Here is a 26266-nt window from a genome sequence, read left to right on the forward strand (position 1 = left end):
GACTTGCGTTTGATTTTTTGACTTGCGTTTAAACGCAACTCTTTCTGCAACAGGCCCAAGATCTCTTCCCTTTCTCATATTTCTGCTATATTAGCGTAATTTTCTCTCCTTCGGTAAAATTTGCCTTATACTTTTCTCTCAGCCTCCATCTGATCTTGAGTTTTGCTTTAACACATAAAACGCGCAGACTTAATTCGCGACAAAGTGACAATGCAATTTTCTCATTGAGACTTTGGCTCAGTCATGTCGTCTGACTTGAAACAAATGTCTTAAAGTTTACAGAATATCGTTAGGGAAGATTTCTTAGACAAGCAAAATGCTAAAGACAAACTGCTCAAACGGAAACAAAAGGCTGATCTCGTTTATGGAATACTGGCCCTGGTTTGCAATAAGTATAGGCCTCAGGTGTATGTAGCTATATAATTAAACTAGAGTAGTAGTCCATAAGTACACCCATATTAAAAAAGATTATGACTACTTCATATACCAAAACCCTATATAGCCTAAAGCGTTCAAATTTAAACCGCTATCTTTTAGTAAGCAAGGTAAATCCAAAAGGTCGTTTTCTCTTTTAAACACAAAGCAAATAATACCCAGCTATCCGGGCCAGCCATGCTTCCTGAAGTTGAAAAAAAAGCGATCGACCCTTCTTTTTCGGGTGGCTAGGGATAGTCAATAGAGGTCACTTTAAAAAGCGTGGGACTTCAGTGGCTTGAATGGATGATGATCCCTTTCATCCATTTATAATTGAAGCAAACGACCCTGTGTACTGACAATTTTCTACAACATTTTGATGTACCGCATAGTATTATCCGGTTTTATCTTAACAATAGGCCTACGAGCGTGTCTATAGGCTGCGCCAGTATGTTAAATGCAAGCTATTCAGTTATTTCCATATAGATACATTGCAAACTGTATGTGTTAATGTGTAAGATGGCGGGTTGCTGTGCCGTGCTGGGGTCTCAGAATTTCTCAGTGGCACTTCTAATTTTCTTAACGACTTTCGTTGGGATTGGTAGCCGGAAAGCCCTTCTGATTTACTTCCAAGGAATTAATGGACAAACGGCGGTTTCTTCAAATGATTTGCAACTTGCGACAATCCTCTTCAATGTATTTGCATATTTACCAGGTAAAGTATAGGCATATTTGTGTGTTATCAATGATCATGAAGATTAATGTTAAAGGTCAAGTCCACTTCAGAAAAATGTTGATTTGAATCAATAGAGGAAGATCAAAGAAGCATAACGCTGAAAATTTCACCAAAATCGGATGTAAAATACGAAAGTTATGACATTTTAAAGTTTCGCTTATTTTTCACGAAACAGTTGTATGCACAACTCAGTGACATGCAAATGAGAGAGTTGATGATGTCCACTCACTATTGGTTTCGTATTTTGTTGTTTGAATTATAAAATGTCTCAATTCCTACCAATTTTACATTATAGGACCAATTTAACTGAACCATAAAATGTAATAACAATGGTAGTTGCTATTATCAATATTAATTAAAGACCCTTCACAAAACAATGCGATTTTTTTATAATAGTTTGCATTTTATTGTAATAAGAAAAAAAATGTATGTATATTGTATATAGTGGGTGATGTGATTAAAGACCAGGGGGTGTTTCACAAAGATTTAAGTATGACTTAGGTCGCACTTAAATGTCGACGCGTACATGATATGCAACGCGCGATCTTATTGATCAATACGCAGTAGTGCGCGTCCTCTTGGCATGATCTGACCAATGCTGTCATGCCTTTTATACTGCGCGCAACTAAGTGCGACTCTAAGTCATACTTAAATCTTTGTGAAACACCCCCCAGGGTGTGAATATTTAAATGTTTTTGCGAAATCAAGCGAAATTCAAGAATGCCATAACTTTCTTCTTTTACATCCGATTTTTTTTCAATGTTATGCTTGTTTCATATTTCTCTTTTAATTCAAATGAACCTTTTTATTGATGTGCACTAATGGGCGTTTTCATGGTTGCCACGTTTTTTTTTCTTCTGAACCCCCGGCACCCTCTATTTAAAAATCAATCTCAGGGCCCTAGAAGTTTCGCTTTTTTGTGATAAAAAAAAGATTCATACTTTTGCCACTCACGAAACAGTGGCGGATCCATAAAGGAGCACGTCCGACACAGCCCGTACTCGAGATGGAAGCGGGGGGGGGGGGGGACAGGGAGTACAGGCCCCCCTCAATTTTAGGAGGGGACGGTCCCCCTAAAAGAAAGAGCAGGAAAGGAAGGAAGAAAAGAAGGAGGAAGACAGAAATAAAGAAAGAAAGAGAAAGAACAGAGAGTAAAAAAAAGCAGTTTATTGATGAAATATATTGAAACAACTTATTCATATAGCACACTTCTCTTTAATAAAGATAGGAGGTTCAATTAAGTTAAAGGACAAGTCAACCCCAACAAAAAGATGATTTAAATAAAAATAGAAAAATCCAACAAGCATAACTTTGAAAATTTCATCAAAATTGGATGTAGAATAAGAAAGTTATGAAATTTTTAAATTTCGCTTAATTTCACAAAAAATATTCACATCCTGCATAGCTGGTATGCAAATGAGGTCATCCACTTACTATTTCTTTTGTATTTCATTATATGAAATATAAAATATTCTAATTTTTCTCATTGTCAAGTGATACAACGATTAATTCCTCCTTGAACAAGTAGAATAAGCATTGTTTAATATTATATGGTTCAGGCAAGTTGGTCCTTATTGTCAAATCTATAAAAATGAAATATTGTATAATTCAAACAATAAAAAATTATATAAAAAAGTGAGTGATGGACATCATCGACTGACTTAGTTGTGCATATCACTGTTTTTTGAAAAATAAGCGAAACTCTAAAATGTCATAACTTTCTTATTTTACATCCAATCTTAATGAAATTTTCAACACTATGCTAGTTTGATTTTTTTCTATATATTCAAGTCAGCATTTCCTGGGGTGGACTTGACCTTTAATCGTCTTGGGTTGAACTGGAGGAAGAACTTGAATAATCATTACAGAGTGAACTCCAAATTTGAACTATAAAATGGAAGAAAAATCTATTAGAACACGGTGTATTCAGTAAGCAGTCAGTCAATTCTGATATAGAAAAGTTAGCATTACCTGTATTGGGTCAGATATGAATGTAAAAGTACATTGCACAGGTACCTAAATTTACATTAGACTGCGGTATTGTACTTAAAAATTACAGGTTGCCCAATCATATACGGCGGGATATCGAAAAGAAGTGAGAGTGATAGAAGGGGGAGTAGAGGGGGTGATAAAATGAGTGACTGAGACATTGGCGGAGGAAACAAACAATTAGAGGGGGTCTACCTGAAATTTTATGATGGACACACGTAAACAAATTTGACAAGCAAAAAAAAAAAAAGAAACAGTATTTTGACAGACTGAGGAAAATGAGAGACAGGCAATGGGGAAAATTGAGAGACAGGCAATGGGGAAAATGAAAGAGACCCAAACGGGGAAAACGAATAAGAGAGAGAGAGAGAGAGAGTGGGAAAATGAGAGAGACAGACAGTTGCGGAAAATGAAAAGAGACAGAGAATAAGGTTTTAGATGTTAATTTCATTTCTTTAAGGCTTTAGATATCATTTTTTTTGGTGCATGGATCAAATAGTTATTCATTATGCGGTGGAAGCGCCGTGGTGTAGCGGTTCTCACTCTCGCCTTGTACTCAGAGGGTCTTGTGTTCGAATCGCACCATTTGGCAAGGCGTCAATCCACACTTTGCCACTCTCACCCAGGTGCTAGTTGGGTACCGGTAGGAAACAACCGTTATTGTGGTTGGTGCACCTAACAGCTAGGCTGCTTGAAATGCTATGAATCCAGTGACCGGGTAATTGTGAAGCGCTTTGAATAGTCGTAGATTGATAAAGCGCTTTACAAATGCCAATTGTTTTTATTATTATTATTATTGAAATACTGATTGATAAAAATCTTGGAGAATAGACTATGTTACTATGTATATCTTTTGGTAAATTTGACCGTGTCTTTTAAAAGTTATGTGGGCATCTTCACTGATTAGATTACAATGTTTAATTTCATTCAAATAAATAACAATATTGATACGTGTATGTTAGATTATGCCTCTTTTAATAGAAATGTAAAACACAATGTATAAAATATAATCATGTTAATTAAAGGCAAGATATGCTACAACAGTATACAGATGAAAAGGTCATACTATTTGGAATGGCATGTTATATTGCATAGAAATGTCCCTGGGTGTTTAGATACACGGTATTCATTTTGGCTCTTGAAGCGATAAACCATTTTACTCTGTTATATTCATATCTACATTTTTAATGAACATGCATGTCCGACACAGTTTTGTAAAATACATGTCAAACAAAATATTAAAAATTTCACATGAAGGCAAAATACTTGTAGAGATAGGGTCAGATTATGAGAAGGCATGTTAGTAATGTCAAAATAAAGGACTGGATGATAAACCATTTTTAACTCAGTATGTTCATATATATCTGCCTGCTTTGACATAAAACTATCTACATGAAATATAAAGAGCGTATCAAAAAAAAGTTTACGCTTTGAAAAGGCCCTGGGAACCAAAAAGATACATGTGGGTAATTTTTTTTCACATGTATCCTGGGTTTGGGTCTGGGTCTCATTTATCCAATGAAAGTAAAAGTTTTGATAGAATGTTACACTTGAGTGAGCACTGTCCATTTTTTTAAAGCTCGCAAAAATATGTTTGCGCAGAAATGCTTGTTTTCACGCCTTGTCAAGGGGGAAAGGGCGAAATCAAACTTACCCTGCGAAACCTTTCTCATACATTTCCCTTGCACTGTTAGTCAATTGAAATAAAACGGATACATTTAAGCATTTTGTAAAAAAAAATTGTCACCCAAATGGAAATTTCAACACTTAATAAAAACAACATTTACCCTTTTTGTGTCAGCTGGATCTGAGGACATATTGAATCTGAACAAAAATTTTTATCAGACATCTCCAGCATTTTGTTACTAAGTTTTTATCATTTAAAGTGGGTTTACATTTCATTTAATACTTGTTTCTCCACACTTTCCCCAAGCTTGACAATGATTAACAAAATGAAAGTCAAGCCTAAGCCATTTCATGTAAATCACAGCTCAGTGTATTAAAAGCAACTATCGTCACGATGGCCTCGGTGTATGGGGGAGTGGGGTGGGGCGCAATGCACTCTTCGAAGTGTTTTGGGCAAGGAAACAAGTTTTAAAAAGGTAAAAGATATCTTCAAGTCAAATTACTAGCTAAATATCACTATTTCTTTATGATTAAGTCTACTTTTATTCACATAACTATATCATAGTTCTTCCCAAATCATTTTTCACTAACTTTTCAAAAGTAAGTGGTGCTCACTCAAGCGGGTTTTTTTTCGACAGTTATATCGTCATTTGCCAAAATGGATCTGTACCAATATAAAAATCTGGAAAAATATTTAGGATATTACAATTTACAATCAACATTTTTTGCCAATTTCATTTTTGCCAATTATGGCACTGGGCCCAATATATTCAAATGCTCATAACTTCTCATTATTTGTCCGATTTTCCTAAAACTTTTGTTGATCTGTTTCTTTGATTTGTCCATTTTCACACCAGCTATCTTGTTCCAAAGGTTTCATTCTCCCTTAATAATTAATGGCAGTAATAATAATGATTCGTGAAGTTTAATACAACGCTTATATAGAAAAAATGCGCTTTACATAAATCAGGTTACTATATCATAACAGCATAACATAAAAACGTAAAATACTTGCTATAAATGTTCAATAACAACAATTATTTCGTGGTGAAGAAGTGACATTTAAGTGCTTTCTTGAAGGTTTCAACTGTTGTCTTGGTTCTAATGTGCAGTTGTAAAGCGTTACAGAGTGTAGGTGCTGTGAAGACATGGGCGGAAATCTCTCCCAAAAGGTAGGGGGACAAGGGGCTGGAAAAAGAAAGATCATCCCAAAAGTAAGGTAATCTCGTTCTAAAATTTAATTGTGAATGACATATTTCTTACCGTCATACAAGACCAAAAAATAGTAGGGGGACATTTGATAATGTGTCCCCCTAATATTTTGAGGAGGGGGGGGGGTCACGTCCCCCCTGTCCCCCCAGGGATTTCCGCCCATGAGTGAAGGTAAATGTCCTAGGACCGTACTGCTCAGTACATGATAATCATGTTAATTGGATCCGGAGGAGTAGGTGAATCTGTGAACGAAGGGTGCTCGGAGGGTGATACCGTTGAAGTAATTCTGAAATGTATAAAAGGATTGTACATTCGTTACAGGTGGTCTATCATGCATGACGCAATAACATGTCAAATTGTTCACACATGACTAACAGACCCAAGCGAAGTGACGATTTTGCTTGTTATTGTTAGTATTTACCCCCAAATCATTATGTTCAGTATGTTTGCATTTGTCGAGAACCATCTGAAGCAATAATCTACCCATTTTTTTTAAATTCGGCATCTACTGGAGACAAAACAGTTCAATATACTGTAGATTGAATAACGAATTCTCCACCGGAGCTGCCTTTTTTATTCGAAGTGGTGCAACTAAACAAATATGTGGCATTGAGTAGGGAATGTGTGTATACAATAGACCAGTTTGTAGAACATGGGCAATTTGGGTCAAATGATCTTTCATTTCTTTCATTAAGATAGGCAGATTTCAAAGCAAGATATTGTATTTTTGAACACAATGCATTGGTCTGCGCTCATCAGAGGGGTTTGGTATTTGTTGGTCATGTGACCAACCTTCATCAGGGCAGTCTCTCCTTATACACCTGGGCCCGTTTTCTGAAGTCGGTTTTAATTTAAACTCGGGTTTGAAGTTGTGGTTTAAGTATGGACAGCCAATTGTTACATAAACAACTAACAGTAGAGATATCCTAATTCAGCTCATTTGGCTCTCAAATCATTCATAATTGTCTCGGAAGTATAAATGAGTGATCGTCTTCACCATCAATGAATCAGAAAAGAGCACAGTAAACATAAGAAACATGAAACTTAATAAAAATTTTGAGACTTTTGGCTTCCAATAATTTTAGGACAGAGTTAGACCATGGTCTAAGTTAAACCCGACTTCAGAATACGGGCCCCGATGTCCAATGTTTATAACCTTTACCAATAAAAAGTAGTGTTTATTCATAGAACCTCATTTATATTTTTTTTTAAATCCTTTTATATTCATGTCTTCTGTTTGTATACAAATTATCTTATCTGAATATTTATTATTCATGCAAATGAAACAATAGGTTGAGGTAGGTACACTACCTCCAGGCAGATCACCGCATGCAATCAAGGAGTCAAGGCGTGTCTTGGGTAAATTTGTAAGGATATACCACGCCCATATTATGCTCTCCCAAAGCCAGTTCGTAGTTCGTTTCTGCGCATGATCAGAGGAAGGTCATTTGCACTAAAATGACATGGTGGTTTAAAATCAATGAGATAAGCACCAACTTTGATATCTTGATTATTCATATATATTTCTGAATTGTGTTTTTCCTTTACATCCATAAACAACAACAATGCTTACACGAACGACTGGTATGTCACAGTTTGTCAAGTACATTGTGCAACATGCAATGATATGCATTCAAATTAGAAATGCAGCTACTACATTCATAAAGTGTTCATTTGTGTGCTATTCTAGTCACCTGGTCTATTCAATTCATCCTGCTATGTAAGGCATGCTTACGGAATATCTTGCTTTGAAATCCGCCTATCATAATGACAGAAATGAAAGGTCATTTGACCAAAATTAACCATGAAGTAACTACGAACTGGTCTATTATGTAAGCATACCTTACACAGCAGAATGAAGAAATTTAATAGACAAGGTCACTAGAATAGCACACCAATGAACACTCTATTAAGGTGTTTGTTCCATTTCTACTTTGAGTGCATTAACATGTTATTATGAAAATGTATTTTGCCAACAGAAAATTCCAGTCGCTAGTGGGCGTATATTGTTTCTTTGTTTGTTGTTGATCTAATATACGAGTAATCAAGACATCAAAGTTGGTGCTTATCTCATTAAAATACCAAACCACATTTTTTCACTTCGGTAACAATGACTAATTTCTTTTGCTCATGCGCAGAACGGAATAACGAAATGGTATATATTTGTGATAAGCTAGTGGCATGCCTGCACGTGCTGGAAATCTAGTCTGCAGGCACAGACCCTCATTGGAACTTTGATCAACAAGTGTGCCTCCACGCAAAGACTAGCACATAGAAAACTTGCTGTTCCAATACCTGAGCGAGAGATCCTTCAGTACACAAGGCATGAGTAGGCTGCACATTCAGACCCTTATTTCGAGTGAAGGGTTTGCCCAGCAGACTACTGGAAATCTGGCGCTGATCATCGATCATTTCTTTTTTTAAAGGGTGATCAAGTGTAACGAAAAAAATAGTAATCTAAAGAACAAGAAAACCCCCGGGTATGACGGTATACCTGACTTTCGAAATTAAAGGAATTGTTACAGCCATCGATGATCCATTGGTACATGCTTTTAATAAATCTATTTTTATTGGATATGCTGGACGGGTACCCAATGGAATTAAAATCTCCAAAGTTATCCCAATGTTTAAAGAAGGTGAAAATCAACTCGTTTCCAGCTATCGTCCAATATCCTTACTTACCATGCTTACCTCGCTATCTAAAACCCTAGCAAAAACCTGCGCACACTAGAAGAACTGTATTTTTTTTCAAACACAGCATGGAGCTGAACGATGATCAACAGAATGATATATTGCAAAAGTAAAAAAAAAGAGAGTGGTGGGAGTCAAAAGAAAAATTTAGATGCATTTTGATACAAACATTGCAGGGATTTTTTGTTGGTACCCCCCCCCCCCCTCTTTGAGAGGCACAATTAAAATTTGTAGTATAAAAATGCGGGTAAAACAGATGTATGCCCCCTCCCCTTTTGAAAGCGAAGACCTTTTTATTTGTTTTATTTTTTTGAATAATTTTGTTTATTATTTTTTTCTGGGGGGGGGGTAGGGGGGGCTTGTCAAATTGTTTTCTCGGAATAATATGCCCCCCTTGAAAAATCGTGGATCTGCCTCTGGGGGGAGGCGAACTATAATGCTATCATATCTTCATCTCTATTCAATAACTGTAACGTGGCCAACAACCGCGTAGCCAGGATTTAATTTTGGAGGGGGCGGTAAATGCACGCGAAGCGTGCCAACACTTACAGAGCGCGCGAAGCGCGCTCCCTAGGGGGTGGGTGCAGGGAGGGGGAGTTTCCCCCTCCCGCGCGAAGCTTTTAGTGTTTCATAAATTAAAATGAAAAGGAGCCGTTTCTCTTGTCTCTAGTACCTCCAATTCGGTTGACTATATTGTGAAAGTGTTTTATCAATTTTTCTTGCCATAAAAAGGGTCCCGAGAAAAGGGTATTCTCAAAGATATATTGAAACTTTCTTTGGAAAGATCAGATTTGATTACAAACAATATTTAGCATCAGTGCATATTTTTAACTCGCAAAACAGAGGAGAAGATTGGTAGAGGAAGATATTCCTCCCCGCGCAGAGCAATGAAACTCTGAAATTTCAAAGGGTGGACGTTTCATCAAATGTAGATATCTCTAATACCCAATCGTCTCTAATTCAATTGATGTTCTAAGATTATTGAACTTCATTACAAAGAAAATAGTGCGCATAAAGTTGAAACTTCTGTGATTTATTGAAACTATCTATCTATATAAATTCTGATTTTTTTTTCCTTCATTTTTAATATGTAAATAGTATAATTGAACCATTTTATTATCTGAATTCAGGACCCCACTGGAAATAAGCTTTCGAGCTTTCGTGGGTCATCCTGTGCAAGCCTGTTGTTTTAATGCTACTGTATATATGTTATGGTGACTTGCCAAATAAAATCAATCAATCAATCAATATAATAAAGGATGATTAATTTTTTTGACTTATCCTGAAGCGCTTCATTTTGAATATAAAGAAACTTAAGTGTCATTCAAAATTTCAAACTGAGGGCGCAGGACAGGAGATGGATGTATACAGGGAAATGACATGAAGTTTAATACAATTTGATAAAAAAAATATTGTACTTTTTTATTTAATACGACACGAATTCCATACCTTCCTCTTTTAAAATTAGGAACCTGTTTGCCCCCAAATTATGATTGTTTATAGTAATGAGCTGAAAAGCGGGAGAAGCTGACTTTATGGAGGTGACGGCAGAAACTGAAATAAAGATTTTACCCGCTCGGAGCCGACCAGACCAGAAGTTGCGCGATCAAATGAAAAAAAAAGATAACTTCATATATTTACTTCGGCCTAACCTTACTCAAATTCATGCCCTAATGTATACAATTTTAACTTTAACTGGCAAGAAGCACATAGCTGAGGTGGAAAAACAGGGTTAGAGAAAAGGTGGGGGAACAATGGAGAACTTCAATATTGTCATTTGACCGCGCGCAGCGCGGAAGCAAAATTCAGATATGAATTTAGAGCAAGAAGAGTGAAGGAGTTTCTCTTTTGAGAAAAAAATAAAGAATAAAAAGAAAAAACACAAAGCTACCTTTCTTCCCTTTCCTCCCTTCCCTTTTCCTTTTCTCCTCTCTTTTTTCCCTTCTTTTTTTTTCTTTTTGGGGACGTTTTTTTTTTTTTTTGGGGGGGGCGACCGCCCCCACCGCCCCCCTGGCTACGCGCCTGGTGGCCAAGGACCATGAGGACAGTCATTTCTCACGCTATTCGATCCCCCTTTTCTCCTCTGCCCCTCCCCATTTCACTACTTGAAAATCATAATTCTCCAGTCATGTCCCCGGGTCATGTCCCAGCCCAGGTGGCACCTTCCGATTGTAAGGATTACAAAATATAGTAAATTGACATGAGAAAAAATAATAACTTGGAAATCGAATCTAAACTTTTTCTTCAATGACCTTAATATTCAAAGTAATACAAGTTTGAATTATGCCCCTATAGTATCGTCCATGACAAATATGATCAATTACTGCTCACGCTTGGTTTGATGAAAGTGTCATTCAACTGGTTCACACCTTGAATGACATTTCGAATGTCATTCAAACTGTGAATGGTGCAGTTTTTAATCGTGTGTGTTTCTTCACGTGATTCCTGAATCATCATTGTTCTCCGTGATTTGAATCATGGCTCAAGTTCGGGTCAAATGTTATATCTCAAATATTTGCCCATTGAAATTGTGACCCATATTTCTTTATTTTCAGGATTTGGTTCAATGAAAGAGAATGTTGATTTCGTAAGTTATGACGGGGTGTTAAGACCGGCTGTACACTGCAAAACACCGGCGTTGATCTATCACCAGGCCGTGTATACGGTCCAAATCAGAATGGTGTTGAATCAACGGGAATCGAAGGTGGTGCCAGGCCGGTGGGCTGGGGGAGGAGGGCGCGAAATTGGTGTTAGCCTAACGCCAAAACCGGTGTTATTTACCGATGTTGATTCAACACCTCTCTTATGTGGACCGACGGATTTAGTGTTAAAATCAACACCGGTGTTTTTGCAGTGAAAAAAGGAGATGCGGGTTGGGGAACTTCGCCTCAAGAAAATTGTTTTTTTAGTGGATAAGCAAATAGGAAAAAAAAGGAAAATAATCAGAAGAATGTGAAGAAAACATGCTCTGGCTGAGACAGCTCTCCATCTGTTTTGTACACAAATGTTCAGATATTTCCCCTTTATTTTACATATTGCATATTTATCTCTTCCTAATGTGGTGTGAATTATATTTTACCATGACATAATGTTATATTTTGAAAGAGGCAAGTTGTGATTTGAAATATGACGGGGGAATTGAATTTAATTTATTTCCGTTAAAAACCAACAACAATATATATAAAATGAAAATGTGAATTCATATATGAAAACGGGAGGATGGCCCTACTCAGCAGCATCATGGTGCTGCTGGTCTACCGAGGGGTCCTCATATAGCATACAAGAAAATTACACAAATACAAATTATACGTAATAAAGACTGTTTGTGTATTATACATAATACTGAATCTTTGTGTCAACAACAATAGAGGGTTGCCTCCAAAATCTGCTATTCTGAAGCATGTTTGCCAATTTGAGGACCCCATGTAGGAAGTACATCAAGAGTTTTTAAACGTCCACATTTTGCGTATTTCTGTATTGATTTTGATGAAACTTGTTTTAAATTGCCCCTACCATTTTACTTTTTCCAATAACATTTTTTCTTTAACTTAGGTCTTTGGTTTCCTATAAGTATGTCAACCAATTGTAAAAAAAAGTGTGCGGGAGGGAGGGGGGGGGGTATTAACGGGGAAATTAATGTATTAAAGGATGCTTGAAAGTAAAATATATTATAGACTGTGGGATGGTCGCTAAAATTGTGACTTTCCGTGGGGCGGCAAATGCAACCACGGTCCTTGGACATGATAATATGTAAAATAATATGAGTGAATACATGCAACATGTTGCCATCGCTAAATTCTGCTCCTGACCTCAAAATTAAAATAATAATATGCGAAATCGTACCATTGATTCGACTGGAAATTCCGCCATTCACCCCATGTGTTAAGGACTCCCGCGAACGCGCGCAAGCGTGTACAATGCATGACACCTCGTTCGCGTTTATTTTTTATTCGTTGTAGAATATACGATGGCGGATAAGATGTCGTCGTCTTCGTCGTGTTTTGACAGCGAAAATGACGATTTACCAATAGCAAATGTATGCTACATGCACGTCTTACCCAAGGAAAGATGGCCAGTAAATTTCTTCAAGTAAAGAGCTAGAACAAATTTAAGCCTTTGCTGGATTCGTTGGTGTAGACTACCTGGGACTTCAGAATAAAAATAGCTATTCGTGCAGCAGAGCTGTTTGCGATTGACTTGCATGCAGCCCGACCAGCATTTCAGCAAGATCCGAATGGATCAAAATAAATATAGATGTACCGCGTTACTTTCAAAAGAGGGGGTACACCTCGAGTTGTTTTTTTTTAAATAAATCACTTTTTCATGACAATCTAACTGTTCTTCTTTCTTTCTTTTTCCAATTTTTCACTTTTTATGTTTTTTCTTAGTTCCCTAGCTTCTCCCTTTCCTCTTTTTTCCCTTTCTTTCTCCCCTTCTTTTCCCTTTCTTTAATTTCCCGGTGAACTCCGCCAGGGGGCAGCTTGCCCCCGGCCCCTGTTAAGCCACTGCTCCCTGGGCCGGGCTGCATGCAAGTCAATCGCAAACTTCTCTGCTGCACGAATAACTAGTTTTATTCTGAAGTCCCAGGTAGTCTACACCAACGAATGTAGCAAAGGCTTAAATTTGTTCTAGCTCTTTACTTGAAGAAATTTACTGGCCCTTTTTCCTTGGGTAAGACGTGCATGTAGCATACATTTGCTATTGGTAAATCGTCATTTTCGCTGTCAAAACACGACGAAGACGACGACATCTTATCCGCCATCGTATATTCTACAACGAATAAAAAATAAACGCGAACGAGGTTACATGCATTGTACACGTTTGCGCGCGTTCGCGGGAGTCCTTAACACATGGGGTGAATGGCGGAATTTCCAGTCGAATCAATGGTACGATTTCGCATATTATTATTTTAATTTTGAGGTCAGGAGCAGAATTTAGCGATGGCAACATGTTGCATGTATTCACTCATAATATTTTACATATTATCATGTCCAAGGACCGTGGTTGCATTTGCCGCCCCATTGAAATGAAAAACTAGAGACATTTTCCTTGTCCATCCCACAGTCTATTATACTTACGTATTTGTATAGGATGTATTAATGTTTAGGTATATTATGTATGTGTATGTATATTGTATGCATTTATGTATCTCATTGCATCCAAGATTGGTATTTTTCTTCTCTTTTTTTTCTTTGTATTTTTTTTTAAATACCTCGTTGTCACTATGTTATGTTTATGTTGTATTATTTTTTTTCTGTTTCTTTATTTTTGATGATGATCCTTATATGTCAAGATTTTATATCAATAAACTTTTGAATTTGAATTTGTATTATAGTGTTTCGCGGAACAAGTGGGATGGGAGAGAGTGCTACCCTTCCTACAATGAACAAGTAACACTATAATATCAGATTCACTAAGATATCAATGAAGAGGAGAATGATAGCACGTATGTAAAACTTGTAGTGAAAAGTCCCCTAAGTTATACGCAACTGGTCGTATTCTTTATTGTGCTGCACTCGACCCAGGTGAGGTGAATGGGTACCCGGCAGGATTAATTCCTTGAATGCATGAGCGCTGAGAGGCAGCTCGAGCTAAAGCCGGGGTAATAATAATAACAACGCGCCTCGGAATAGAATATTTCTAGATAGATGGCGCTATATAAATGCATATTATTATTATTATTATTTATCAATTTTGATTTCTGATGTTGGTTCTAAACCTTCTCAGGGCCTTGATGTAAACAGTGTTTTTATACTGATCCTGTGTGTTCTCCTGAGTAAATGTATTTTAATAAATAAGTTCAATAAAATAAAAAAAAATCGCATTAAAAAATATATATTCTATTCTCTGTTCACCAGCTCCTCTAGTGGCAGTTCTATATCAACAACGCCCTCTACGTCGCGTCATGCTGATATGTGGTTCTTGTCTGATTCCGTTCAGTATTATGATGACGTCATTTGTATCTAAACTAGGCCCTCTTCGAATATTGATGTCAATATGCGGTAGGTATCATTGTATGCATTAATCGATCTATAATTTATAAAAATCGATGTAATATAACGAGTTCGCCCTAAATCTATACCAACGGATCACATGATTAATATTCAAATTGAATAACTAATAAGCAATCTCGTTAATCAATTCGGTGGATTCACACAATATGGTGTGCAATCTATCGGTTGCAGCGAACAGGCCAATTGTCTAGCTTCGTGGTCGACATCACGCGCAGGCGCAGGCAGCGCACAGTGGTAGTGTACTGATATTTGACTGTGATGCTTCAAAATGGAAACCACGTGACAGAAATTCTCCAAAACGGTATAAATTTCGCACAGAAATATACAGGCAAAGTTCTCCCCCACCCCCTGGACCCTAGTAAACAGCTAATCCTGTCGAGGCTAGCGCTGAATAAGTCCATGCATGCATGCACTATAGTACTAGCGCGTGCAACAGTACTGGGGCCCGATTCATAAAGAGTTCCAACTTTGCAATTATGTTAACTACCATGGCAACGGGGCTCAGCCCCCCCCCCCCCCCCCGACGAGCTTGAATACCTATTTCATTTATTTTATTTATTCATTAATATTTCAACAGGATACCCAATCAACATAAACCTGCATATTAAAAAACAATCGCAATATGTCTTGTCATACACAGTTAAATTAACATGAGAAATATACATACATTATGATACAACATAGTAGTTAAAGTCAGATATAAACGAAACTATAAATATCTATAAACTACGCGCATCTTTAGAAAGAAGTGAATATACATACATAGAACATAATAATTGAAATTGATATCGGTGATGTTAACTACTGGAAAAAAAAACCTGCAACTGGATTTAAAGGTCATCTTTTAAATCTATCTTGAAAATTGAGAGGGAATTTTTGAGATGAGACGGCTTGATAATGAAATGAGTGTTTGAATGATTTAATATGACATTGTGGGAAGTGTAACTTATTTTGTGAGGAACTTCTTGTACAGTGTGAATGAATTTCTTTCCTAATTAAAGTAAATAGTTTGGACAGACAAGTGGGAGTAATTTCATACATTTGAACATTAAACTAAATCTAAGAATGCGAACTATATCTTCAAATCTGTTCCAGTCTAAGAGGGCAAATAAATTTTCCGAAGGGTTAAGAAATGGGCATTTAAAATTATCCTTGCAGCTCTTTTCTGTAACTCTTTCAATCTTTATTATTTTATTTATTCCCCCCCCCCCCCCCCCGACGAGCTTAAACTTTTCTTTTTCTATTTTATTTTTTTTACTTTTAATTTTTTTCCTGGTACGAAATGCTTAATTCATGATTGAAGATCCTTTTTTTGCTTGTCAAATATTTCGGCGGACGGTTTTGCCCCCCCCCCCCCCCCCCGTGGAAAAGGTACGCTACTGTACCCCCCTTTAATTGTTGACCCGGGATCCGCCATTGCCCGATTCCTCTATGTCGATATAACCATGGACCTATCTTGTAATAGGTCCATGGTATAACTTATTCAAAATGAGGGGACTACTCGTTATACATTTAATGCAGCTGTTATTAACTTTTGTCATGAGAGGGATGGTCCGGGCTGAAAATATTTATTTCTGAATAAATAGAGTAAAATTCACAGCGCACAATAACAGATAACAACAAAGTTATTCAAATTCAAAGTTTATCAATATTTTGTGAAAACAGTTATATGCACATGGGCATGATTATTCACTAGGTGGGCCGATGATGTCACATTCCCACTTTCCTTTTTCTTATGTTATTACACGAAATCATAAATGTTTCATTTTGCATACATGTGCAAGTGATGTGTCTTTATTATGATATAATAAGTTGCAGCAATAAATAACTGATGCACTTAATCAGTTGTCAATCTAATTGCTTTAGTTCTTGGTAATTAGAACAAATCATAAATAAATCTATTTTCATAAAATACAAAACAACAAGTGGGTTTATGACACCATGCGCCTACCTAATGAATATTCATAAAAGCATGCCTAGAACTCTTTCACCGGAATAATGCAAATATTTAAAATTCAATAAATTCGTTATTTGTGACCGAATTTCGATCAAATTTTCAGCATTTTGTTTTGTCAATTTTACTCTTTTATTGAGATATTAATATCTCCAGCCTAGACCAACCCTTTAAGCCTGATAATGAATTGACCAAGAGAGTCTATTCCGTACTTCTTGCTTTGTAGGTCTAGGAAACTGCATCCTCTTGACAACTGCCTCAATCACACTCAGTAATCTCGCCAGCCAACACTTTAATCTCATCTACAGCATCTCGACTTGTGGAATAGGGATGGGGATCGTGAGCCTGTCGGCCTTGACTGTATACCTCGGGGAGTGTTACGGCTGGAGGGGCGGTACTCTGGTCCTTGGTGCACTTGTGGGTAACATCATACCCTGTGCTGCTGCCGTGAGATTCTCGGCAACTTCCGGTTGGAGGAGAGTGGACAATTGCAGACCCGGACAAGGAGATGTCGTGGGGGAAGGTGAAAGTATTCCTGGTACTTCTTGTATTCGCGGTGTAGTAATGGGTGAGGAAGAAGAGTCCGATTCAGACAGCAGTGTGAGTGACACCTCGCGGAGAGAATCGCATCCTTTAATTGATGGGGCGCCCTCATGTGGTGTAGAGGGTGGTAGAAAATCTACGACACTGAAAGGAACCACTGAGCAACTGGACAGGGATTGTGAGTTACCAAACGGTATCCTTCGCAGGATAGTGTCAGGTATTCAGGAGTCTGATTTTTACACCGATCCAGCGTTCAATTTCTTCTTTATAGCAATGTTTCTTGTGTCCCTTGGGTACTGCGGCTGGCATTCCTTAATCGTTCCCAACGCTTTAGAAAGGGGATTCAACGTACAAGAAAACCTTATTCTTCTATCGCTCTCTGCAGCGGTCGGTGGCATCAGCGGAAGGGTTGTCGTCGGTCTCCTTTGCGACAATCGATTCAGTCCTGTCACCGTTTACCTCGTATGCACTGTTCTTGATATAGCCTCCCTACTGTGTGACGTCTTTTTATCTACTCTCTATTTGATTATTGTGACGACATGCATTCGAGCAGGAACAATTGGAGGAAGGGCAATATTGGGAACTCTAGCAGCTCGCGAGAGGGCGTCTCTCGGCAAGAAGGATGTTGTTTTCGCCACTGGACCGTTTTGCATGGGTATAGGAACGTTGCTTGGAGACCTCTATTCAGGTAAAGTCGACCCACTTTTTACAGTTTTTGTAAGACTTCTAGCACCATATATTTTTCGACTTGGAGCACTTTCGTTCGCCACGCTCGATTTGGAGGCTTACTATTAGACAAGTTACCGATCTTTGACCCGAATTCACATAGGTGCTTGGTTTTGAAAACAATCTCCTGAACCAAAGACGTAGGGTTGAACCTGGTCTGCTTTTGCAAACCCTTTACTCGATTTAAGGGTCTGAATGTGCAGCCTACTTATGCCTTGTGTACTGAAGGCCCTCTCGATTAGGTTTGTATGTGCTACATGTAGTACCGATAGTTTTGCAGATTTCATATATAAATTACGCTCAATTTACAGCGTATCTAAGAGATAAAAGGAACAATAGTGATAAATAATCGGAAAAATATTTCCACTATGCTTCCGCAAAGCCTGATATTTGGTTTATTATACGCCGTAATAAATAAGCGTACATTTATGAAGTGAACCTGCATAAACAAAGAGTCCAACCGATGGCTTCCAAAAACACTTTTGTGAATTCGGGCCAATAGCGCCATTTGTCAAGAGGGTGAGGCATTTTATCTTTACATGTCGATGTAGCCTTATTAGTTTGATGTCATGAAATATGTTATCCTGTCATGTCGTCTAATAAAAATGTAATATGTTATTTCGACTTACATTGATGTGATGGCCAAGGTATTAGACAACTATTGTAGCCGTCGGTGAGTCGTGTGGTCTAGTTGTTAGAGCTATTTGGACTCTTAAAGGTATTGTTTAACTTTGTGAGCAGCCGATTTAAGAACTTATCAAACCAAGATGAAACATGTGTACAAGTGCATGTATTAGAACTAATAAACCCTGTAAACAACCATTATTGAGAATAAAAAGCTAAAACTACAAGGCAAACCCTGATTTTGTAAATAGGCGTCTTATAGACACCTAAATAGAACACATAAGTGTATGGGATGAAATTAAGATGGTGTTTCCGGTCACTTTATATTTCAATTTTTGAAGCATTAAATAATCATTTTCGAACGCAATTTTTTCTGGGCTTCATTTTTGGAACATATCACAGACACAGGTGACAAGTGTGACCTTCTAACTCAGATTTTTTAAAAGTCAAACCAATGTTAACCAATCACTTTAATCGCGAGGTTGTAAGTTCGAATCCCTGCTCTGCCATTGTCTCCACTTAGATAAAAGACCCGAGATGGAGAAAAAAGTTATATTCTCTATAAAATGATATGCTTACACCTAAAATGTTTCCTATTGCTTCAGAAAAACTACAGAAAACTGTCCTGACGAATTCCTACCATGCCTACGGAAGTCAGTTACTGCCATAACACAAACTGCTTATTTTCATTTGATTCCATGCCAATTCGTCCAATTGACAACTCGTCTACTATCATTTGGTCTACCATCAGTTCGTCCAATATCCACATGATCTAATTGTCATTTCGTCCACTCATCATTTCGTCTAATGAATAGTTGGTCCAATAGCCATTTAATCCATATACCATTTGGTCTAATTAGACTAAGTGTCCATTGGGCAAAGTTAATGAAAATACATCGAGCTTTAGACCAACTGGTTATGAGAGCGAATGGTCATAGACGAATTGGTGATTAAACGAAGTCATGATTGGATCAAATTGTTATTAGACCGACTGGTTGTTAACGAATGTTGATGGACGGATTGGCATTAGACTAAATGAAGGTAGACCATGTGTTGAGTGGACGAGTTGGCAGTAGACGAATTAACAATTTACCACACCAACAGTGGACAATCAGAGTAGCAGTTTTGAAGATTAATGATAGTTATTGAAAGAACCGTGTTGTAGTCGTGCATTTCCTCTTTTAACTTTCACACCATTTTTTTTAAATCTCTCCTTAGATAAAATACCTCATATAACATCCTCCTATGACGTCACGTGGTGGTTAGTGGCTGGTATCTTCCTGGAGATAGTCATCTTCATTACTGTATTGGTACCCTTGATTGTACAGAAGAGATGACTTCGTTCTCGTCCTCAGAATGGAAAGTTTTCTCACATTGGAGTGAGAAGAAATCCGAAACTGTTACCAAGAAAATGTGTTGTCAAATGAGTATCACTTCGTATGTAGTTCGCTGTGTGAACGCAATTGTAAATACACTGCATACACGGCGTTATTTCCAGTAGGAAATGTTTGCTCCTAAACTATTATTCATAGCAGTGTTTTATCAATTTTCAATAAATATTAAATTGTTGTGTGCTATTAATACTACCGTGTGAGTCAAAAAAGGTAGAAGAAAAATCAATAACTTGACACCTCACAAAGTCTCAATTCAATATGAAAACATATTATGAACACGCAACCATTATAATGTACAGTGCCTCACAGAAAAAAAAACAAAAACAAAACCGAGATTTAGCGATGATTTATCATAACTTCATCATTAACAAAATAGACAAATGATTTACCAATTTATCTCCTCTTTTATCTGATATTACTACCCCTTTATTCACGCATGAGTGAGCAAAAACAATTTGAAGAAAGGATACCAAAAACTCATTTGGCGTATTTGAATTTCAAAAAGAAAATCACATGCCTAAAAAGTTCAATATCTGCTCTTTTATTTGATACCTTAATCACAGAAAATTGTCAGGAAGTAGGAAAGTTATGCTCTCTCGAAATAATGCTTGTATTTCCATAATTCCATTAAATAAACGTGTTTTCGCCAGTTTCCTACAGAAGCTACCGCACGGTTAACAAAAGACTTAATGCATGACTGATCGTCAACAAAACGGAGTGTCGAGTGAGTTTTCAACGCGAGCCTGTAAAACCTCTTCATTTTATGAAATTATTGAAATTCAAGCCTCATTTCAAATAGCCAGAACTTTGTTATTTATTGACCATTTTCTGTAATTGAGGTATCAAAATAAAGAGAAGATATTGAACTTTTTATAATCTGGTTTTCTTTTTGAAACCCAGATATAGCCCGATAAGTCACTTTTTGGTATCCCCTCTTCGAATTGTTTTTGCTCACTCATGCGTAAATGGGAAATAATCTAAGTAAGAAAGAGGAGATTCTAAGCTTTACAATGGTAGGTCATTTGTCTATTGTATTTGTTAAGTTATGATAAATCATCGATAAATCTCGGTTTCGTTTTTAGTGGGACGCACTGTATAGGCCTATGGCTTGAAATATAGTATCTTCTTCCAAGCAATTTAATACCATATTTACGTGGTGTGACTTCACGCCTGGTATTCCTTGCAGTGATGTAAATTTTTATTTGCGCCAAAGTAAAGGCCACCGCACACCTTACGACCCGACCGGTCGTCGACTGACTGGCGACTGGGTGAGGGGAGATGAGTCATAAGCCTCGACACCGCACACCTTGCGATCCGATCTGCGACTCACGCATGCGCTTTTTGCTTTTTGGCTTAGCATCTGAGTAATTGCGCTTACCAGAGGCGTCGATCCTGGGGGGGGGGGCAGGGGGGCGATCGCCCCACCAATGAAAATATTGGGGGGGGGCAAACATATCGTTTCCCCCCCCAATAATTCCGCAAGTGCAAAAAATAAAATAAGATTGTAGTGTTAATGAGCAAGCGAGACTGAGATACACAACTCATTCTTTATTCAAAATCGTGCTCAAAATGTCCGCTTTTATGATTGGAATATAAAAATTTTCAGCTCGCGCTTCGCGCTCGCATCATTTCTGTAGGCAAAAAACCTTACTTTTCATGATTAAATAGGTGAACAGAATGACCCGTTTTCAGTTTTAAACCCCAAGAGAACTCTCGCTGCGATTTGCAATAATCTTTTGTTGGATCTTATTTATTTATCTTGTTTTTTATCAAAAACTCAATATTTTTCAGATCGAAATATCAAAATTTTCAGGTCGCGCTTTGCATCGATTGTTTGGTTTGTAGATACCCATCTTAATCATTAGTACCAAAAATGCTTAGAATATCAAGCTTTCAGGTCTCAACTCGGTCTCGGCACTCGCATTATCTGTGTAGTGAGATATGTATTCTCCTCATGAGTTACTACAAACAGTCCTAAACAGGCACCTTTTTCCTGTTATCAGGTCAGTATATCAACAAATTTCAGCTCGCGCTTCGCGCTCGCATTAAATTGTTTCTGTGATATGTGTCTCTATCTCATGATGCATATATATATATATATATATATATATATATATATATATATATATATATATATAATATAAATATATATATATACATATATATATATATATATGTGTGTGTGTGTGTGTGTGTGTGTTGTTGGTTTGTTTGTTTTGCCTTTGGAAAGTTGCTTCATGATTTCCCCCCCCCCCCATCTGCTGCGTATGCGCGTTGTTATCATAATACGCTGTCTGCTGTCTGATTGGCTTGATGTTTGATTGAGCTTGCGATCCAGTCATAAGGATTCAACATGTCAAATCCTTCCGATTTTCCTTGCGACTTGTCTCTGACCGGTCTGCGACTCTGAAGCTGACAAGCGCTGTGACGTCAATCCCCCTTGACCCAGTCGCAAGGCAGTCGGGGGCCGGTCGGGTCGTAAGGTGTGCGGTGGCCGTAAGGCATGACCGCAGCGAATGCGAACCCAGATGCCAATGATGTCATAATCCTACATGATTTAATAACATATTTGCAAATCCCTTTTCAATAAGGTTTACTTGAGAACTGATTTATAATGTAAATTACAGAAAAGGTGCTTTGAAATTGATTTTAATGCAACCCTTGGAAGATCTGTGAGGTGTATTTTTTTACACACACGGTATAATACTTTGATGAACTGCAAGTGTAAGACTGCTTCCCAGATAGGCCTACTGCAGAACTAAACATTGACTCGAAAGATGAAAACTTCCAAGAGATTACTTTGGAGCAAGACAATCACTCATGTGCCAAAGATAATTCAGTTTCTCCATCATGACGAGGACATGAGCCACAAGTCAATCAATCAATCAATCAATATTATTAAAGTAGCATGCAAATTATGTTTATAAGAGTTAGATTTGGATGAAAAAGGGAAAGAGGAAAAAAACAACTAAAAATTATTATCATGATAACTAAAATCGCCGATGCATTATGTCATCACTGCTGCAAAATTTCTGACGAAGCTATCGACCTTGTTCACGTTGTTCACATAAATTAATATGTGAGGAGTTTAAATAAATAAATATATATATATATATATATATATATATATGGGTGTGTGTATGTATTGTATGTATGGGTGTATGTATGTATATACATAAACACATATATATAGATGTACACACATGTATACATATTTTGTGTGTGTGTGTTATCTGATATTCTTATAGAAATTAAAAATAAGTACTATGACTGCGACCAAATAATTTTATTTTGTTGTTTTCATTTGTTGGTTTTGTGCTTTTTGTCATGAGAAAAAGTAAAAAAAAAGGTGGAGCGCCCATTGCAGCTTCGCCTGCATTACGCTATTCAATATCGCGGCAGTGCTGACTTCGATAAAAAAAATTATTAATTAAAATACATCTTTTATATAATAATATAATACGACGCTCATTGACCCTATATAAACGACATTTGACCTTGATCAAGCAACCTAACATTAACTCTATCTATAAACTTTCAAAATGTTGATGGCAATTCAACAATTACCCCCAACATGGCCAAAGTTTATTGACCTTTGACCTTGGTCATGGGATTTGGAGACTCGCACGGCATGTTCAGAAATACTCGATCACTCTTATATTGAAGCTTTATTAAATATTTCTATAAAATTTCAAAAGCTACGATGGAAATTCAACAAATAACTCCAAAATGGCCAAAGTTCATTGACCCTTAAGCCCCAGTCACATATAGACACGGATCAACACGGCAATACCGGCATGATCCGGGGAGGTCCGGGATAGTTTTGCCCCGGATGACTGTAAACACGGCATCAACACGGCAGCTTCACACAGATCTACACGGACCATGCCGGCAGAGCACGTCGTCAACACTGACCGACACGTCAGCAACACGGACCTACACGTCAGCTACAAGGACCATCACGTCAGCAACACGGACCATCACGTCAGCTACACGGACCAACACGTCAGCTACACGGACCAACACGTCAGCTCAAGGACGAACACGGCAGCTATATTGACCAGCACGGCAAATGAAAATCTGTTCATAATAATGAGCTGATATTTATTGATTTATTGATTTATTTATGTAGCTATTTTATGAAACTAGGCATCCTGCTAGAATTTCAGGTCACAAATTCATTTAAGCCCCAGTCACATATAGAGCCCGGACCATCCGGGGTGGTCCGGGGAGAGATCCGTGTTGGCGCCTTGGGCATCCTTTGAGGTCTAGGTTGGTCCGTGTTGGTCCTTGAACGTCCGGGAGGCCAACACGGCAGATTTTGACTGTCAAAAACATCCGGCGTCATCCGTGGACTGCCGGGTTGGCAAAGCCATCCGGGATGGTCCGTGTAGGTCCGTGTGGCTGCCGTGTAGGTCCGTGTAGCTGCCGTGTTCTTTTTTCCCATCAAATCATTACAACGCTATTTACTTTATGAACTTTTCAGTAGTTGGTAAAAAGTTGAGACAAACATGCTTAATTTATTTAAATGGATGACTAAATGATTCAGGATATTTTCTTACGCTTTGGAGATTGGGCCCACCTATTTTGTAAACTTAGTGCATGTATGAATATTTTTTTCTTTTTTTTTCTATTATTTACCTCCAACTTTGTCTGTTATCATTATTTCACATTTCATAAAAAAAAATATATTATATAATTGTACATTAAGTTTTATACTACTGCCCTGCATCGCTAGTTATGCGTCATGAACTGGGCCTATCTTAATTGTTATTGTTTTCTATTGACTTTGTAAATTTCTTTCCTTTATTGGGATTTCAAAGTGATATGAAATCAAATCGAAATTGCATTTGTCGTTCAAGATTTAAAGTACTTAACAACTACTGGTAAAACAGTAAACTGTGTTGTATAAAAAACAGCGTTTTACTGGTTAAGGAAGTTTTGAAATCTTTTTTAAACACAACATGATAATGTTGCGACAAGGATGAGAAAAAAATGAATACATAGATGAAATAAATAGATAATTAAATGAATATCAGCTCATTGTTATGAACAGATTTTCATTTGCCGTGCTGGTCAATATAGCTGCCGTGTTGGTCCTTGAGCTGACGTGTTGGTCCGTGTAGCTGACGTACGTGTTGGTCCTTGTTGGTGACGTGTTGGTCCGTGTTGGTCGACGTGTTGGTCCGTGTAGCTGACGTGTTAGTCCGTGTAGCTGACGTGTAGGTCCGTGTTGCTGACATGTTGGTCCGTGTTGACGACGTGCTCTGCCGGCATGGTCCTTGTAGATCCGTGTGAAGCTGCTGTGTTGATGCCGTGTTTACAGTCATCCGGGGCAAAACTATCCCGGACCTCCCCGGATCATGCCGGCATTGCCGTGTTGATCCGTGAGGATCCGTGTCTATATGTGACTGTGGCTTTAGATTTCATTAAAAAGGCCGCCGCCAGTAACGTACCATCGGTCAGGGCACGGGGGGGGGGGCGCTGGCAAAGAATTTGATTGATGGGCGCGCGAAGCGCGCTCAATTACCATATCCTGACTTAATATAGACATATTACGGACTGCCTTTAATATCATTATTTATATCATTACTGCTACTTATTTAACTATCTAACTACTACCGCTTTGCTACTAACATTATTGATACTAATACTTCCTATACTAATACTATAATTATAATTATTATTATCATTCTGATCATTAATGTTGTTGTTGTTATTAATGTCATCATCATAAGTTCTGTTTTTTCCAGAAGGGTCACCGTGGGTGGATTTTTTTTGCATCACCTCTGATAGCGTTTTTTTTTCTGGGGGGGGGAGTAAAGAAATTAGAACCTGAACTGATGGTATCATGCACATTTTAATTTTATAAAAATATATCACCATGTGTATACTCACTTGGATTCCTATTTCTGAAGTAGACATACGAGATCACAGACGAGTAAACTAAAGACAATGAAAAATGAAAACAAATAATTCGTATGATTTGATCTTACTGCATAGTTAAAAATGGTTTAACACAGAAAAACTATAACCATGAGCCCTTAATCATGTATATATGTATATATGTATATATATATACATATATATATATATATATATATATATATATATATATATACATACATATACATATAAATACACATACGTGAAATTACCCAGTTAACTGTACGTGAGCCAAAATAAATCAAATTTTCGCCCATAGGGCTAAATTTAAATTATTTAAGATGGTGAAACAGAACACTGTGATTGTGTGACATCAATGGCGTATCTTGGGTCACGGCATGGGGGGGGGGCACCAGCAAACATTTTGAGTCACTTTAGTGAGCGCGCGCGAAGCGCA

The 26266-nt window shown here is 37.6% G+C and overlaps 1 protein-coding gene across 2 annotated transcripts; it reads left to right on the forward strand.

The window, feature by feature from the left end:
* Nucleotides 1–715: 715 nt before the first annotated feature.
* Nucleotides 716–20240, forward strand: LOC121417477. 2 transcript variants are annotated; one of them, XM_041611195.1, is made up of 4 exons: nt 716–1129; nt 14527–14670; nt 16863–17867; nt 19748–20240. In XM_041611195.1, exons 1-4 carry the CDS (start codon nt 925–927, stop codon nt 19864–19866), a joined length of 1473 nt encoding a protein of 490 aa, XP_041467129.1. In that variant the 5' UTR covers nt 716–924; the 3' UTR covers nt 19867–20240. The 2 variants fall into 2 exon arrangements, with proteins under 2 accessions (XP_041467129.1, XP_041467130.1); XM_041611196.1 differs by lacking the exon at nt 716–1129 and having other exon boundaries at nt 14583–14670; nt 16945–17867.
* Nucleotides 20241–26266: the final 6026 nt, after the last annotated feature.

This window comes from Lytechinus variegatus, chromosome 6, assembly GCF_018143015.1.
Source record: "Lytechinus variegatus isolate NC3 chromosome 6, Lvar_3.0, whole genome shotgun sequence".
Lineage (NCBI taxonomy): Eukaryota > Metazoa > Echinodermata > Echinoidea > Temnopleuroida > Toxopneustidae > Lytechinus > Lytechinus variegatus.